This window comes from Macrobrachium rosenbergii, chromosome 44 (genome assembly GCF_040412425.1).
Source record: "Macrobrachium rosenbergii isolate ZJJX-2024 chromosome 44, ASM4041242v1, whole genome shotgun sequence".
Taxonomy (NCBI): domain Eukaryota; kingdom Metazoa; phylum Arthropoda; class Malacostraca; order Decapoda; family Palaemonidae; genus Macrobrachium; species Macrobrachium rosenbergii.
This window is the reverse complement of record NC_089784.1, coordinates 29,516,683-29,535,428: the sequence shown is the minus strand read 5'-3', so window position 1 is coordinate 29,535,428 and position 18,746 is coordinate 29,516,683. Positions and strand designations below refer to the sequence as shown.

The 18,746-nt window shown below is 37.6% G+C and overlaps 1 protein-coding gene across 9 annotated transcripts; it reads left to right on the top strand.

Annotated features, from left to right (window-relative positions):
* Window positions 1-99: 99 nt before the first annotated feature.
* On the top strand, window positions 100-15,060 carry LOC136829476 (zinc finger protein 76-like). Of its 9 annotated transcripts, none has more exons than XM_067088205.1 (9): window positions 100-158; window positions 3,732-4,915; window positions 5,204-5,316; window positions 7,515-7,682; window positions 8,632-8,798; window positions 10,751-10,862; window positions 11,566-11,702; window positions 12,647-12,739; window positions 14,875-15,060. In XM_067088205.1, the coding sequence occupies exons 2-8, from the start codon at window positions 4,034-4,036 to the stop codon at window positions 12,679-12,681; spliced, it is 1,614 nt and encodes a 537-aa protein (XP_066944306.1). In that variant the 5' UTR covers window positions 100-158; window positions 3,732-4,033; the 3' UTR covers window positions 12,682-12,739; window positions 14,875-15,060. The 9 variants fall into 9 exon arrangements, with proteins under 9 accessions (XP_066944306.1, XP_066944303.1, XP_066944301.1 ...); XM_067088207.1 differs by having other exon boundaries at window positions 147-235; window positions 3,965-4,915; XM_067088204.1 differs by having other exon boundaries at window positions 158-235.
* The last annotated feature ends 3,686 nt before the right edge of the window (window positions 15,061-18,746 follow it).

Genomic DNA, 18,746 nt, shown 5'->3' with positions numbered 1-18,746 from the left:
TGTTTAGCAGTTCTCATTACATTTTCACCTTCGAGTGAGTGAAAAGACAAATACTGCTTAGGGTTCTAGGCATTGAAGCGAAGAAGAGAGCCGTTCCATAGGTAATTATCCCCTACTATTTTTATGTGTCAAAATACATCTGAAGAGTTTTATACACGGTATATATATTGAACTTGCGGAACTTTTGTTGATATCTTCTAACTTTTTAGCTTTATTTGAAGTTGATTCTCAAGCTGTAAGTCCTGTGTCTTAGGAAAATTTAGACTTTAAACTATTCTAGGCCGGGAATGCCCTAAGCCTATTCGGCGACTTTTTAATCTAAGGTAAATTGAGTCCGATTAGGCCTATCCAATTTTCTATAGGTAGGGAATTTAGCAAACGGAAGGGTAGACTATATACATAGTAGGCCTAATAAGAAGTGTAAATGCATTCTGTTCATTTGTGTGGTGTAGGCTTTGGTTAGTCTAACTCTAGGCTAGACTAGAATTTTAGCCTATTAGAGTAGGTCTATGCTCCCATGGTCGTCTTTTAGGCTTAGCCAAATTGTTCCAAAAAAGACCTATGCAGGCCGTGATCTTCTTTTGTAGTTCAGTAAGTTTTTCCCCTCTTGCCAAGTAGTTTACTTTCTCTTAATAGGTCTAGTCTGTCATCATCTGGGTAGGCCTAAATTTTGGCCGCTCCTATTGAGCCTGGTTTGGTCCACTGAATGAGTTCGGGATGATTAGGCCGTATTGTTTTCAGCCATGAACCTGTTAGGTCATCACAACTTTAGGCCCTATGAAGTTAAGGCCGTAAGACATGGCGGAAGCTCCTTGGAACACCATGTTTAGTACTAGCCCCTTGGGGATCAAAGTATTAGCCTATATACAGGTACACCCATTTCAGCCATTTGCCACATGTTATGGTCTCAATGACTCATGGCCGAAACAGCCAGGACCCCAGTGAACAGGGCTTACTTGGGGTTGGGCCTTCTTTTTCATGTTTCAGGGGTGATATGCTTTAGGGGGGTCATGGCTGGTAATTACCAGTTTACATGCAAAATTAGACATCATCTTTAGTACCAGCCCCTTAAGGATGAATATAAAAACAAAGAAAAAGATTGTAAATATAAACATAAACAAAAGACATAGACACACACACAAGGCCTTACATATTCGGTTGGTGACCGGTAGGAATCACGCCGCGCTAGTAAGCTACAATTTTACTTTATGGCTTACTTGGAAGGGGTCCAGAGGCAAAGCCTCCCCTCTCCATGTCCAAGGTAAGGTTAGGTCTGGTTAGGTCATATTCCCTACACCAGTCAAGGGGTAGTGTAGGCCTGGCTACATGACCCCTTCCAACCTGTATTGGCTCCTTGTTTAGTTCATAAGATATTTAGGTAATGTTGTTCTACCTTGTTGTAACTTTGAAATATGTTGATGGACTATGTTAGATTTGGACAAATGTCACAAGTGGCCTGTAGCCTTTGTGGCATTATTTTACTTTAATACCACAACTCGGTAGGCTTATTGGAGTTTTTATGGTGTCCTCTTAAGTCTCTGTAATATGCTTAAATTGGAAGTCATACTAATATCTATAGCAAATTTACTGTTACTGAGACATTTACTATCATTGTGTATGTTTTAACATTCATTCCCATGAAATGGGATTTTGTTAACACACCAGAATAGTTGCAGAAACATTCTCGGGTGCGAGATATCTCCTACCTTTATGTATGAAAGTAGAAATAAGAGGCTTACCATGTAACCATTTAAAAAGCACTGCCATAGTCTACATCTTCACGTAGGTCAAAGAAGATAAGAAAGTGGGTGACTTTCAGCCATGTAGGAGTGGCACCTTAGGTTAGGCTGGGGAAAGTTGAAGTATCCATGTAAATCACACTGTCGTGCTTTTTAACGAAGATTTAAGGAGGTGAGGGAGAAGTTAATTGATTAAACCCCTTCCCTGGCAGGACTGGTCACTTTAGGTTAGGATGCACCAAGTTTATATTTTATTAGCCTTCCTATTCCCCAATCTGAAAAACCCAGTTCTCAACTGTTGTCCTCCATAATTGTTAGATTTATGGGTAAGTGTCATCTACAAAAATAGTGCTTTGCCAGTACAAGTGAAAGTACTGTAATATTAAGTAATACATTAAAAAGGGAAAATGAATTATAGACACAAGCATTTCTACCAACAGAGGATTAAGTTGAAATGTAACTTATAGCAAATCTTTAATTTGTTCCAAATTGTTTAAGTTTTCAAATTTTTCAAGTTCTTTGGTTAACTTGCCGAAATGGCAAGTCTAGATATTGTTGACTCAAAAGTTCATTTTCCCATACCTTTGTTCATCTTGGGGTAGTTCTTAGAACAATGGGTCAAGGTCAAGGCCTTAGTGAGTGAAGGACTTGTCTCAGTGAAAAGGTTGAAAAATAAACACTGCTAACCTGTCCAGCAATTCATATACTGTACAAATACATTAGTGGTGAACACTATGGTGTGTGTTGATCATGGGGTAGAGGGGTCATGGAATTTTTAGTATTAGGTTGACCCTGGTTGGGTTCCATGCCTATTATTTTTGTATTTACCCAACCAATAGGAGAACTTTGATGAATTTCCACATACTTCATAGCCATTCATTCAACCATTTCAGGTTCACTTGTGAAAATGGGAGGTAGGCTTCAAGAAGGCATCAAAAGTTTTATCATAATGTGTGAGCAGCTCAGTGCTTTGAATAAAAAGAAACTTTCCCAATCAAAGTTTTCACAACATGCAAAAAAGAGTTTTACCAGTATCTATACCAGAGTTGGTTCTTATGTGATTGCACTGGCCCATGTGCAGACTGTAAGTGGAACTATACCTATGTATATGTTTAGTGTTTGAATGGTAATATAATGAGTTCATTAACATTGCTTCTCTCCTTGATCAGTTGTCCATGATTTGACTTGCCTTATATCTTTGTAGTACCTAGCTTGCCCCTGTTGTTCATTTTCAGTTTAATAGTTTTTATTGTGAATTCATATTTTCTGTGTACAGTATACAGTATCTATATGGAACACTCAGAATTACTTGCTCAGTGCCTTATAGGCAGTTGTAACTGCTTTTATCTCTATTCTCCATCCAATTTTTCCAGTTCCGTTTAATAAAAATGTGGTCAGGTTATTTAAAACATAATGTATCTTGGAAATGTCACAGTGTTGCAAGTGCTAAATCTACCTCTTGAAAAGCTACCATTGGCATTTTGTTTACTTATCCATGTTTTTCAAATGCTAAGTCAGCCATATCTTGAAAAATATTCTCATATCTGGCGTAAATTATTTATTCCCTAAAGTAAGTTGGATCAAAGGCAGATCATAAGATCACATGGGTGGTCTTACCTCCTTTTGAGCCCCTCTTCTGTAGTGCAGAATAGCCTTGTATTCACCTTGCCATAGGTTTTGTTTCAGCCACTTAAGCCATTAAAGTCTCCTTTGAGAGGTGGCCATATTACTTCCTGTAAGTTTGAGTATTGCCAGGCTGTTAGGTTACTGCTCACATTGACCTCTGCTACGAAAAGGTATTTGCATTTAATAGCTTGTAAATGGTGTATAATACAGTATTACCTCTTAGTCATACAATGTGCAAAGAAGTAGAGGATTGTTGAAATGTAACTTATAGCAAATCTTTAAAAATTGTTTAAGTTTTCAAATTTTTCATTGTGTGAAATGGCAAGTCTAGATATTTGTGTATCATAAATATAATTTGTGTTTCAGGGCTAGAAAACTATTCGAATTAGCCATGATCCGTGTTATAAGTGATCATCAAGTATATCAGTGGTAATCTTATATTGAAAATTGTATTTTGAAAATTGATTACAGTTAATTTATTTTGATAAATTCCAGCTGTGAATTGATAACTGATAGTTATGAGTTTCATTAAGTGATGACTCAGTGTTTTCATGTAAATTCAATGTTCCTGAATTTTATCAATATTTCTCTTGGTGAAGATTTTAAAATTACAGCTCTCCAGATGTTTATCAGTGTAGCAGATTTAAGAAAATTCATTTGGAAGTAAAATGAATTCCAAAAACGATGTAGACAGTTTGGGACTGTGTCAGAGCCCAGTCATGCAAATTACCTCGGAATCAGAGATTAGCAATGACAAAAGTGAAAATGACATTCCTGAAGGTCAAACTCTTAATATAAACACTTTGACAAATCATCATAATGCAAACAAGGACAATGTGCATGAGGCCTTGAGTAACTGTACAAGGATAAACCACAATTCTGCAATGTGCATAGGTGATGGGGTAAAAGTAAGCAAATCAGGAAGTTTAAATGGGGAAGAACTAAATGCTTCTGAAAATGCAAGCAAATTTCCTAGTGTCAAAGTTGAGCAACCTTCCGAATTGACTAGTGAGCCAAGTGAAGCAGTTACGGGCAGTGATAGGAATAACTTCGTGTTTAAGGTAAAGACAGAAGACACGGCCATGTTGTATGGAACAAGTGAGGACTCTGTCACTGATACTGAAACTGGTAAAGAAACTGAAGCTGGTGGTGATGGACAGGTAAATCTAGACGTAAGAAATCTTTTGTCTTGTAAGTTGGAGGTAGAGGACACTGTTTTGAATTACGATTTAAGTGAAGATGATGATAGTTCAGATACTGAAACAGTGAAAGAAACTGAAGAAGTCAATATTAATAAAGAAATGATGAACGCAGAAGTCAAGAATCAATTGTTGTGCATGTTGAAGGAACAAGAGACTGTTTTGAATTACAGTTTAAGTCAAACGTGTTGTACTGACACAGATGCCATGAAAAAACTGCTACAGACAAAGAGGAAAATGACTGCAACGAGCTTGGGGTTTCCAGTGTATGTATGCCCCTACGAAGGCTGTGAGAAGGAATTCAACAGACCCTGGCGGCTTGCTGAGCACGAACACACGCACACAGGAAAGGTAAGCTTCAGTACATCGTAATCAAAGACACCATATACATATATGTTGTTTCATAATTCATGTTATTCCTTAGTGGTTATAGAATATAACAGGCTAGACACCAAAAATGAAGCTCTTATTTGCTTGAAACTTTGGGATCCATAGAAACCTGAACAGACCTGCCAACCAGCAGTTGAATTTCTTTTGAACTGGGAATGGTTGATCTAGAAAATTTGTAGACCACAAATTTGGGCTAGAATGTAAAACAGAATATTTTGTTTTAATTAAAATACCTTTTTATTTGCACAGAGACCTTTTGTATGCTCTGTGGAAGGATGTGGCCGTACTTACCTGCGTAAGCAGCACCTTCAGCGACACACAACAACTGCACATCAGGAAACTAAATCTCAGGAGTATTTTAAGTAAGAGTGTAATATATATAATTCTTTGAAAACATTCTTAATATTTTCATACTAACCCATTACTCATAATTAGCCCTGTTGTGTGCCACAAGTACATCTGAACACTTCAGTCCTTGTTCAGGAGACGAAAGAGAACAGCAGTCAGCCAGTGCTATGCACGTACAGGCAGATCCTCAGGGTCTCCACAAGCATTCAGGGTCATTCTTTGTGTCCTCCAGCTCATGAACTGTGAAAAATAAGATGACTGAGAGGTGGGACTCGCAGTACAAGTCATGGATTTGTATGAAATCATTCATTTTGTTTTTTAAAAATTATACAGTAAACTATCATGGTTCAGGACTAATTGAGAGTGAGGTCCTGGCTGGATCTTTGAAAGATCTAGTGCTTTGCAGAGCTTTATAATATACTACATATGGCCTACTATCCTCTAATACAGTAAAACCATAAAACAAAACAAATTTTTACCCTGGTTATCTCCCATTAAAATTATTAATAATAATAAATTGAATAGGAAATTAATATCGTTTATTTTCTTATTAATAATAATAAATTAAATAGGAAATTAATATTGTTTATTTTCATTCAAAACTAATAAAAAAATTTGGTTACAAGAGAGAAATATAAATAAGAATAAAAACTTTTAACAAATAAGAGGAAATTGTTAAACATTTCTAAGTGATAGAAAGATGGCGAGATTGGCAGTACATTGCCATTCTTGTATGTTGGCACTAATAAATAAATTGCTAAAACAAGCAAGCAGATAATGAAGAAGTGAAAGGGAATTGAAATGATAAGGACAGAAAATGATTGAATACTTACAAAGAGAGAGAGAGACTACATGCTTATTAATCATATCTCTGTGGTATCCATGGAATGCCAAGGTGAAGAGATTAGGCATACTGTATTTGATTTGGATACTTAATATGAATAAAAAATAACATGGATATTTAATATGAATAAAAATAACATGGATACTTAATATGAATAAAAATAACATGGATACTTAATATGAATAAAAATAACTTGGAAAGCTCTTAGCTTTCCACATGTGGAACATGGATGGCTGGGAATGTGCCAGTCAGCAGCAGTGGCCCAGACAGGGGGCACGTGGCAGGTGCAAGTCATCATAACAAGCAATGAAGACAACTCTGCTTCCAGCCTTGAGGCTGATTACTCTGAGTCAGATAAGTAGACGCGTCAGCAGTGGTATTCCTTGGCCATCTCACCTTTTTGTGCCGTAAAGCCTCCAGTCTGATGGCCAGTTGCAGCATGTCTTACATATGACAAGTAGCAGACATGCTGAGCTTCAGAGACATATCGATCCAGTTCTTTGATTGTTATGTTTGTCAGTATGGCTATTGCAGACAGGGTAGCCAAGGATGTTACCTCATCCTATGGTGTTTCACTGTATTTCATTCATTTCACTTAATCCATATCCAAGACATATCTTAGTAAGTACCAATGTCTAACTCTCACCCTGAAGGTTGAGCAATCTAACATTCTAGATGGGCATTTGGTTTCCAGCTCTCATCCTGTCCATCATGCTACTATAAACAACTGCGCAATCTTTTCCTGTCTGTTATCCTTCAGGATACACCTTACAACGTTTTCTGGCACACCTGCAGTCTGGAATTTTGGTAATTCTAACTTTAGCTAACTGGCTACCTTTGGGGATGTACTGTACCATACTATCTGTATTCTTACCTGCCTTAAGTAAATATTTGTCTTGAGGCATTGATTCATTTTACTATATGGTTGGAAAAATTATGAACATTTCATAGTTGATAAAAATCTCTCTCTCTCTCTCTCTCTCTCTCTCTCTCTCTCTCTCTCTCTCTCTCTCTCTCTCTCTCTCTCTCTCTCTCTCTCTCTCTCTCCATAATTGTAAAATTTAACTTATTGATTTTTTGAAGCATATTAGTCATTTAATTCAAATTTATTTATATTTGAAAAATTAACAGGTATATCTGTGATAGCCATGAAGTAGCTTTCACTCATTATGTTGCATTTTGTTTCCTCTGAATTCCATTTGGTAAAGGAATATAACTAATGCATGAGGTGATAATGTTTCTAATTAAGAAAACAGTTGAATGATTAACTATTCTAGGTAATTCAGTTTAATCTTTGTTATGTGTAATACATCATCTGTGAAATTCAGCACCATGTGAAAACTTTGTACTGTGCTGTTTATCTTGCAGGTGTGATGTTTGTAATAAGTTAATGAAGAACAGGTACAGTTTTGCCAAACACTGGTATCGTGCACATGTACGGCAGAACTACAAGTGTGACGAATGTGGACAAGTCTTCCCTAAGCAGCAGCAATTAAAGAGCCACTCATTTGTCCATACAGGGATTGAGCCTTATATGTAAGTTCAAAAATTATCTATAGGAAATTCATGTTTTTTAGAAACAGTTACTTTTTCTTGTTTTAGCTATTTTTATTATTGAAATTTGCACCATTAAGCTCTTCACTACATATGATGAAGATAGAGCAACAGTATACAGTACTATATTCTATATGGATTTTCAGAAGGCATTGCAAAGGTACCATACAGTTGATTAATGAAAAAAATGACACGTCTAGGTATTATTGGTGGCAAAAAATAGATGATATTTCTGATAACAATGTAGAGTAAAACAGTTGTAGAAAGACATGGAGTAAATGCATGAAATGTAAATAAAATGAGTGATGCCATTCAACCTAGACAAATGCAAAGTCATGTACAGATGTTATAAAAACAATTATTAAAGAGCTGTCGTCAAGAGGTAGACCTAGCCTAGAAGTATCTTCCCTAGTGACTACAACGTACTCAGCAATGTACAGAAGTTGAAAAGAAAGCCTAGAAAATACTAGGGTACATTAAATATTAGAAGAAATTAATAACTATACTGTACATCACCAGTAATCTGGGTGCCATCCCTGAGAAAGGGTTCTATACAAATTAGAAGCAGTACAGGAAAGAACAACGACAGTAGTAACCATCAAGCAGATATCTTGAGTACTTAGGGACATTAAAATATAGCAGTTTGCACTCTAGTAAAGCATTAACTGGAAGTCAGTTAATAGAAGTATTTTAAATGTTCAAAGGTATAAACAGTGTAGATTACAGGTCTCTGTTTGACTCAAGCTGCAACAAAACTAGCTCCAACATTTGCTAGAAAATAAAAAGATTACTGTACTTTGTTCATGTCAGTTAAGACTACATTTACAGATGACTAGAATACAGACAAGAGAAAAAAATTAGTCAAATATATTATCATTGCATTGTACCTTTGTGTGTATAACTAATTTAAAATACTCTTTGTCGCTTACAGGTGTGAATATCCAGGCTGTGGAGCACGTTTTATGCTTCCAAGTAGATTGAGGCGGCATGCCTCGGTACATGTACAGAATCGTTACGCTTGTCCTCATGAATCTTGTGGTGAGACATTTAATGTGTATCATGATCTTCGAAAGCATCTTGCTACGAGCCATCCTAAAGGTATCGACAATAAAAAATATGTATATGTATGGATAGGTCTTTTAAACTGAAGTATGTTTAGCTTGTTATTAGGTGACTCAACAATTCTGATACAGCGCTGTACAGTCATTACAAACGCATATCTTTGACAAGTTGTCTTTATCAAAGTAATGTAAATATAAAGATGAATCAGGATTAATATTGCTGTAAAAATCAATTATTTTATTTATACTAGATTATAAATGTCTGACACAAATCAGACATTTAACTTAATTCATAATGAAGAGCTTAGAATCTGCTCCTGAACTTTTAAATCTTCAATCAGATCATTACAAGCTGAATGAAATGAGCCTCCACTCTTCCTGTACAGTGGCAGTGTAACAATGCAAAATGCAATAAGAACTCGAGCAACCGATTCTCCTACCTTTCTCAGTTAGAGCCAGACTTCTTAAGTCTACTCTTCATAGCCAGTCAGCTCTTTGAGTTGTATGTCCTAAGTCTACTCTAAATAGCCAGTCAGCTGTTCGAGTCATATACCTTAAGCATACTCTTCATAGCTGGTCAGCTCTTTGAGTTGTATGTCTTAATTATATTCTTCATAGCCAGTCAGCTCTTTGAGTCATTTGTCTTAAGTATATTTGTCATAGCCAGTCAGCTTGTCAAGTCATTTGTCTTAAGTAAAGTCTTTGTAGCCAGTCAGCTCTTCAAACCATATGTCTTTGGTCTACTCTTCATAGCCAATCAGCTCTTCAAGCCATATGTCTTAAGTCTACTCTTCATAGCCAATCACCTCTTTAAGTCTTACGTCTTCTCTTCATAGCCAGTCATCTCTTTGAGTCGTATGTCTTAAGTATGATCTTCATACGTTTGTCTTAAGTGTACTCTTCATAGCTGGTCATCTCTTTAAGTTGTATGCCTTAAGTATATTCTTCATAGCCAGTCAACTCTTCGAGTCGTTTGTCATATGTATTCAGTACTCTTCATAGCCAGTCAGCTCTTTGAGCCATATGTCTTAAGTCTACTTTTCATAGCTAGTCATCTCTTTGAGTTGTACAATATGTCTTAAGTCTACTCTTCATGGCCAGTCATCTCTTTGAGTCGTACAATATGTCTTAAGTCTACTCTTCATAGCCAGTCATCTCTTTGAGTCGTATGTCTTGAGTATACTCTTCTAGCCAGTCAACTGTTTGATTCATTTGTCTTGAGTGTACTCTTCATAGCTGGTCCCCCTCTTTGAGTTGTATATCCTAAGTGTATTCTTCATAGCCAGTCAACTTTTTGAGTTATTTGTCTTATGTATACTCTTCATAACCGGTTAGCTCTTTTAAGTCATATGTCTTAAGTATAGTGCTCTTTCTACTATATGTATCGCTTGAAATGCCATTCTTTAGACAGTGAAGATAGTAAAAGTATTCAGACATTTATGCTACTTATCCATATACTCCTGAATATCAAAACAAAATACATTGGAGTTTATGAGACATAAAGAGACACACTATACAAGTTTTACTGATGGTTCACAATCTTTATAGTATTATATATATAGAACTTCAAGTACGTTGACTGTATCACACAATGTGGTAAGAGAAGAGTTTAAAATTTGTTGTAGAATGCATATCACACAATTTGGTAAGAGGAGAGTTTAAAATGTATTGCAGAATGTACTACTTGAAGTAAGACAGCCTCACCCAAAGTGTATCTGGCAGTTTAATCAGAAAAGCAATTTAATAAGCATAATACTTAAGCTTTGTAAAGTCAGAAATGCTGTACTGTACAGTATATAGTACAGTGTACTGTATATCCAGTGTCTATGAAACTGAATGCATCGTAGTTACACAAAAATGCTAAGAAATTTTATACATGTGGTTATAAATTATGACTCATAGGCAGCTAATGTAAATATTTAGAGTTTAGAGAGTCTTTTGTCATCATGCAGTAGTACAAAAACTTAATAAAACTTATTTTTTCGCCAGTATGTGAGGTGTGTGGGAAAGAATTCAAGCAGCTACGCCAGTTGAAAGTTCACCGTGAGACACACAAAAAAGTGCACAAAGCATTGCTTAGTTCAGTCAGGGAATACGAAAGGTAAATCTGCTGTATATTGAATACAAGATAAATGTCAGGTACTTTTCATTTTTATTCAAAACTGTATTATAGAAATTTTTGCAAAGATACCTGTAACACTCAGTTTATAATGGTATATGCGCTGCTGAGTTAATCTGCATTTAAGGAAGGGTATCGTATCTATATTCATGAAGATATGTGTTTCATTTATTCACAAATATGGTTGCATGTTTGTGAACCTATAAATTTATTAAATTGGTTGTTTGTGACCCTTTTAATTTACATAAAGGACAGGGTATTTTTTTTTAGTTTGTAAAATGGATTGGACATTTGTGATCATTTTACTTACTGTACATTCTTATTTAAGAGAAAAAATGTATTATATAAAATGTGCTCATGGGAATTAAAGCCCTCTTACTTGTATTGAATAATTGATTGAACATCCCTCCCAATTATGACTATTTCAAGATCACTCTTTAGACTGTGAAGTATGAGAGTAGGGAGATTAAGTTTTAAAGGCTACTGTTCGTAACTTTTCAAGTGCAGGAAAAACTTGCCCATAATTTTTCCTTTGCATTATTTTTCTGTAAAGGGATTGTAGTATTCACTTCTTTTTTTAAGTAATCAGTGTTTGCTATTGTCTGTGTAAAAGGTAGACATTAAATTGTAAAAATGTAAAGCTTAATTTGCCACTTATTCATTTATTAATTGGTATTCTTAACAGGTTAGCCATGCCTACAGTTTCTTCCCCGTCAGAAAATCTTCCCAGAATAAATAACAAGCCTGATTCAGCTACGACTCAAGACACAGAAAATCAGAATTCAGAGGTGGTAAAAAATATTAAAGTAGAATCTCCAGATGGTAAGTTTTGCAAAGATTTGGGACGTTTTGTAGTAAATCTCTCTCTCTCTCTCTCTCTCTCTCTCTCTCTCTCTCTCTCTCTCTCTCTCTCTCTCTCTCTCTCTCTCTCTCTCTCTCTCTCTCATAGCAGAAAACATTGATATAGAATCAGACAGTCTAGTTGGAAAAGAGTCAAATGGTCAGTCAATTGTTAATTGACATTCAATTTAGATAGAGCCAAAGTTATCCAAATGAGAATACTAAGTGTGAACTACTTGGCAAAGAGATAGAGAGTTGCTATCAAGAGATCTTTCTGTTGATGGCAACTCTCTATCAGTTTGCCACCAGGTAAAAGGAGGCAATATTAACTTTATACAATGCACTAGTTGGACCCACTAACTGTAGTCTGGATAAACGTAACAATAATTGTGGCTCACACTTGAGGTATTCTATCCAGTTTTGGGTGTCATCCTAAAGGAAGAAGTTTGAAAGCCTAGAAGCAGTGCAGCTAAGAACAACCAAACAATTACTATTTATCGTCAGGCACAAACAATCTCTGAAAATATTTCAACTTTAGACACCCTTGTACATTCATTGATCCTTCATGACAGTTACTCCCACATACTTGTGTGAATTAATTGCTTATTGTCTTCCCTCTTCCACAGTGATATTCATTGCTCCATCTTGGATTTTGTTTACCATCACAACCTTGCTCTTGCTCTCAACTTTCAACTTTCTCCTCTTGCAAACACTTTTGTAACCTTTCTCTAGTTTCTGCTACTTCCCTTCACTTCTCTTCATCAGCAACATTAACCATTCCACCATCTCAGTTGGATCCATTCACTATTGTCAGCTGTAGCCTTTGCACTGAGAGTCAGTTGATGGAAGATCTCATTTAGAAATAAGACTGTACTGACAACTAAGTCTAAATTGAGCGTTAATGAAAGCATTCTGCTTCATTTCAGATCTTGATATTACGGTTTATGAGGGTCTCTGTTAACGTAACTTATATCTTGTACAATCTTCAGAATCAGTGACTTTCCTGATAGTAGAGGAAGGTGAGTTGAAACAAGATTACTTTACTTAAAGCTTTGTCATTTTTTTTATATTTCATTGACACTTATCAAACCCAGTTCTTCATTTTCATGTTGCATATTAGTATCAAAAGTAATAGTCCTGAACTGCTGGTAAACAATCACTCAGTCATGTAACATAGTTCTCTTCTTTTTCTCATCAATTGTTGAATGACATTTCTCCTTTTCTGTAGTGTGTGTGTTCTATCATCTTCTTGTCTTCAATGAAATTTAAAGTGTTTTCAGTGTTATGTTTCTTCTTGTTATTATTATTAAACATGTATAAATTCATATGGAACAATAAAAAATAATTATTAACCTTGTCAGGCTTCAGTCAAAGTCATATGTCTGTGGCAAAGACAATTTGTATCTTGTGTTTTTGCACAGCACTATTTTTCCTTGATCAGTTAGGAGAATTTAATACATCTACTCACTGCTGGTGGAGCATGGCAGGTTTAAAACTATAGTTTGGGGAGCAGTGGTACTTGCTGTGATTCTATGCATCAGCAGTAACATATCTGGTTCCTCTTGTTTTATGGCTCTGTAGCTTGATGAATTAATGAAATAATCACTGGCCTGCTGCTTCAGTGGTTGGCTGTTTGGATCCCAAAGGAGGGGGTTATTGTCGACATCTATTTTAGACAGTATTGCTTGCTTATCATGTGAAATGTTAATGTTAAATGGAAGGTGAAAGAAAAATGATTGAGACAGTTGAGACAAAATGTTTTTGCAGTGTATGTGCCATAAGAGGTATTGAAAGTTTGGGAAATTTGGGAATACTTAGGACAGTGGTAAAAACATTATACTGTAGTAGATGGAAGAATGGTTTAGTGTTTCAAGATGGTCTGGTTGTGTGAAAAGTATGAGTAAGCAGAGATTTGGGAAAATAGTGAATAAGTTAGAGGTTTAAGAAGGAGGAAGAGAGGAAGATCTAGAACAGGTTGGGTAGATGATATGTCCCATAAGTAGTGCCATCAGTGCACCTCATGTGTTGCACTGTAGGTATTAGTTAAAATTTTAAAATTCCTTCCAGCGTCCCGTTGGCCCCTAGCTGCAACCCATTATATTCCTTTTACTATACCTCCGTTCATATTATCATTCTTCTGTATTACATTCCACCCTTTCCTAACAGCTGCTTCATAGTGCAACTTTGAGGTTTGAGTGGAATGCTGGATTGTTGATGTTTGCAGGTGATGCACTATGGATGGTGAAGAGAAACTGACAAGACTAATGAAAGATTCTGAAAGTACAGCATTTCTGAGAGGATGAAGTTGAGAGCAAATGTGACCAGGCTGAAGATTAAAACATTAATTTTTAAACTGGAAGGTGGAGTAATAAATGTTAATATGAATGGTAGTGGAATAGAAGCGGTAGATTTTTATAGGTATTTTAGAGTAAATGTTTTGGATGATGTCAGGATGAAGGAAGAGGTAAGCCGCGGAGAGGGTGAAGCTGGAAGGTAGCAGGATGTGCACAAAAAATTACAAAGAAACTTAGATTACCTATGAAAGCCAAGGTTGAAATATATGAAGAGATTGTTGAGCTTATTCTCTTGTATGGAAGATAGGGTAGATGTTGAATGCAGTAAAGTAAAATGGAAGTTATGGAGATGAATTGTTTGCTAAGAATGTGTGGCTTAAAACCTAGAAAATATGAATAAATTCATTTTTTCTTTATAAATCCCATTGCTAGAAAACAAGAAAAATTAGTTTTCTCTGTTGATTACGACAGAGTAGGCTGTAGGTCAGCCAGTTGTAAAACTTTGCAGGGATTCATATTTTCCAAAGATATGGGCAGGGTCCCCACCCCAATTAACTGGGATCTTTTAGGGTTTTCTGTACTTCGTATAAATGAATTTTTTTTTCTTTGTTGCCGTTGCTATGAGTTCTGCTAGTAAACAGGCTCACTCATAATAGTATACTTCTTTTGTAATGGACCAGTTGTTAATTCATGTCAAATGATGCTGAATGTGCAATGATATAATGCTTTAAGCAGCTGTTGATTTTTAAGGCACACCAGTCAAGGAAGGTGAGTGTTGTAACGCATAAATTGTCCTAATTGTTGCAGTTGTCATTGTTTTAGTTACTGCTCTATTCTCTAATGTAGTGCACTTCTTACAGGTAAATTGTTGAAGAGGCAGTCGGTGTACCCACGCCAAAATAAGTGAGCATGTTAAAACCAAATCAGTGCTGGGGAGAATAAATAGTCTTGGTAATGAGTCATTTGAAGAGAAATACTGAACTGAAAAGGGGATACTGTTATACATCTTAATGTATGTGGACTTTGGTTGAATGAAAATAAAAGTTGTTAGCTGTTTCACTTGAAAAGTGAAATTGGAAAGGTATTACGCTATTTAAGTCTGTGATTTCTTAAATATATATATATATATATATATATATATATATATATATATATATATATATATATATATATATATATATATATATATATATATATATATATATAGAGAGAGAGAGATAGAGAGAGAGAGAGAGAGAGAGAGAGAGAGAATGTATGTATATGTATATATATATATATATATATATATATATATATATATATATATATATATATATATATATATATATATATATATATATATATATATATATATATATATATATATATATATATATATATATATATATATATATATATATATATATATAATATATATATATATATATGAAATATTTTAACTTATAACAAAGTGTAACATTATGTAATATGTATAACTCATGTCACTGATATCTGGACTTGGTTATAAATATATACCTTTTAATAAACTTTGCATCTTAATTGCCTTGATCATATTATGCTGAACATGGAAAAACTAATTACAATAGTTGAAAGCACTATTATCAGTGAAAATGGGAACACTTTATGTCCCCATTGCCAGTCCTACCAAGGAAAAGACAAGGATTGGGTAGGATGTGAATGTGACTTATGGCATCACAGAAAGTGTTTTCTTTGATAGCATCAAGGGAGGATGAGGTCCAGAAACTGTATTGGCTCTCCCTATTTGGCCAGTGCATTATAAGTGGGCAAAATCCAGTGCATTAGAGAATGTAACCCGAAAAGTAGTGATAGGCAAAATCAACTTTTATATATGTAAACTGCATTATTATTGAGTTTTACATCAAAAAAATCAAATTATGATTATTCTGCCATTTTATATTTCTTCCGTCGGATATATATACGCGTCGTAACCCGAACATGCGTCGTAAGCCAGGAAATATCGTAATTATAACGTCGAAGCGGAACCGTCGTAAACCGGAGATATATATATATATATATATATATATATATATATATATATATATATATATATATATATATATACACACACAGGCAGTCCCCGGTTTACGACGGGGGTTCCGTTTTTACGCCGCGTCGTAAACTGAAAAATCGTCGAAAATCGTCAAAAATCATAAGAAAACCTTACTTTTAATGCTTTGGGTGCATTGAAAACGATGTAAACTGCATTTTTATTGAGTTTTTCATCAAAAAAACCTCCAAATTATGATTATTCTGCCGTTTTGGAGCCATATTTCTTCCGTCGGATCGGCTTACAACGTGTCGTAATCCTGGAACATGCGTCGTAAACCGGGAAATAATTTCTGATGAATATATTTGAAAAGCGTCGTAACCTCGGAACGTCATAAGCCGGACCCGTCGTAAACCGGGGACTGCCTATATATATATATTGTGAGGCTTCAAGAAAAGTCAGAAGTGAAAGACTGATTCTTTATTATTCTCAACAGGTGTTTATAAGACAAAAAGCGGAGGGAAAGGTAGCGGGCAACCCGAGACCCCTGCGGTGTCCATACAGGATTTGTGTTTTCTAGCAAGCATAAAAATACATACAACATTTGTTACATGACGTATAAAAGGTAGATATAAATATCGACAGAAAGGCCGTACAATGATGCATAAGATGAGGTACACAAAGAATCTGAAATAAAGACGGATAAAATACATGACGTGATTAATGTACATCTGAAAAGGAGAAACACAAGGGAAGAGAGGCTCAATTTGTCGCCCTTACAAATACTCCCCTCCCCAACACAATAATTATTGGATGAAGCAACATTAATCATGGAGGCGCTGAGGCAGCTGGAGCGGGCCCCTGCTTCTGGAGAACTGTGGGCGCGGGGTGGAGCTGACACCTGGGGACGGCTGGATGCGTTTTCTGGGCTGTCCTGGGCCCCGCTTTGACGGGGAAGCAGGTGCGCCTTCAGGCAGGTACACTGTATTGCGGGGGAACTCTGGGCGGCCTGCCTACTTCTTCGCAAATTTCGCTGCCTAACAGGAATGCGGGTTTAAGTATGTCGATGGTGATCCAGTCCTCCCGCCCGGGGATGTCGAGGAGGAATGGTTTGCTGGCCCGCCTGATGACTCGGTTGGCCCCCCTGTAGGGCCTGGTTAAGGGCGGGCGGTGAGCGTTCACCCTGACGAAGATGTAGGCTCAGGAGTGTAAGGGGGGGGGTCCTGTAGGTGACGGTTCTGTCGGTGAAGGTCTTGTGGCAGGGCTCGAACCTTTGTGCGAGTTTCCTCAACCTTGGGAGGGGGATGTCGGCGCTATTGGCCGACGGCGGGAAGAACTCTCTGGGTATGGCCAGTGTTTCCCCGTAGACTTTCTCAGCCGGGGAAGCTTCGCCATTTGCTTTCGGTGCAGTGCGGAGACCCAGCAAGACCCAGGGCAGCTGTTTCTTCCACTTCTTGTCGGTGCAGCGTGCCATGAGAGCTGCTTTAAGAGAGTGGTGCACCCTCTTGACCATGCCGTTCGCTGCGGGGTTGTATGCCATTGTGCTATGTAGACTTGTACCCATCAGGTGTGCCAAGGAGACCCAAAGCTCTGACAGGAAGGCAGGTACCCTGTCTGTAGTGATGCTGTCTGGCACTCCAAAGTGGCTTATCCAACTGGAGAGGAGGACCTCTGCGCATGATGTTGTTGATGCCTCATCCATGGGGGTTGCATCTGGCCAGCTGGTGGAGCGGTCTATGACCGTCAGGAGGTATATGGCTCCCCCCGACTGCGGAAGGGGCCCGACAACGTCGATGTGGATGTGGCCGAATCGCCGATGAGGCTGAGGAAAATCGCTGATCCCGGATTCAGTGTGCCAGGATGTTTTGCTCTCTGGCACGGGATGCAGCTCCTTGCCCACTGGCGGACATCCTTGTTGATGCTGTGCCAGATGAACTTGGCAGTCATGAGGTGTGCCGTTGTGCGCCCCAATGGATGGGAGAGGCCGTGGACAATGTCGAACACTTGTTTCCTCCTCGATACGGGCACCAGGGGGCGTGGACAGCCTGTGCTGGTGTCGCAGAGGAGAGTTGTGTCCGAGTTTGCTAAGGGCACGTCTTCCCATTTGAGAGCCATCACTGCTGTCCTGTAGTCTGCCTTCTCCGGATCCGCTGCTTGTTCCCTCACGAGGTCTTCGTAGTCAGTGTCGAGGTGAAGGGAATTGATCTCTATTCTTGACAGAGCGTCAGCCACTGGGTTTTTCTTGCCAGGGATGTAGTTGATGGTGCAACCGAACTCGGAGATGGCGGTTAGGTGCTGCTGTTGCCTTGCAGACCAGGCATCCCCTGTTTTGCAAGTGTGTGAACCAAGGGTTTGTGGTCTGTTAGATAGCCAGCAGCTCTCTGTCGAAGGCGCTGTAGCGGGTCTCAGCTGGTGAAAATTTGTGGCTGAAGAAGGCCAAGGGCTGGGGCGTGCCGTTCACCAGTTGCTCTAGTACTGCACTCCAGGCGATGTTGCTGGTGTCCGTTGTCAACCTGAGGGCAGTGGCGGGGCTGTGGTGAGTTAAGGTGGTGGTACTGGAGAGGGCCCTCTTCGTCTGGATGAATGCCTGCTGCTGCGGAGCTTCCCATGTTAGTGTTTTCGGCTTCCCCTTCAGGATTGACGTCAAGGGGTACTTGATGTGGGCGACGTCTGGGATGAAGCGCCAGTAGTAATTTATCATCCCAAGGGACTCCTGAAGGGCCT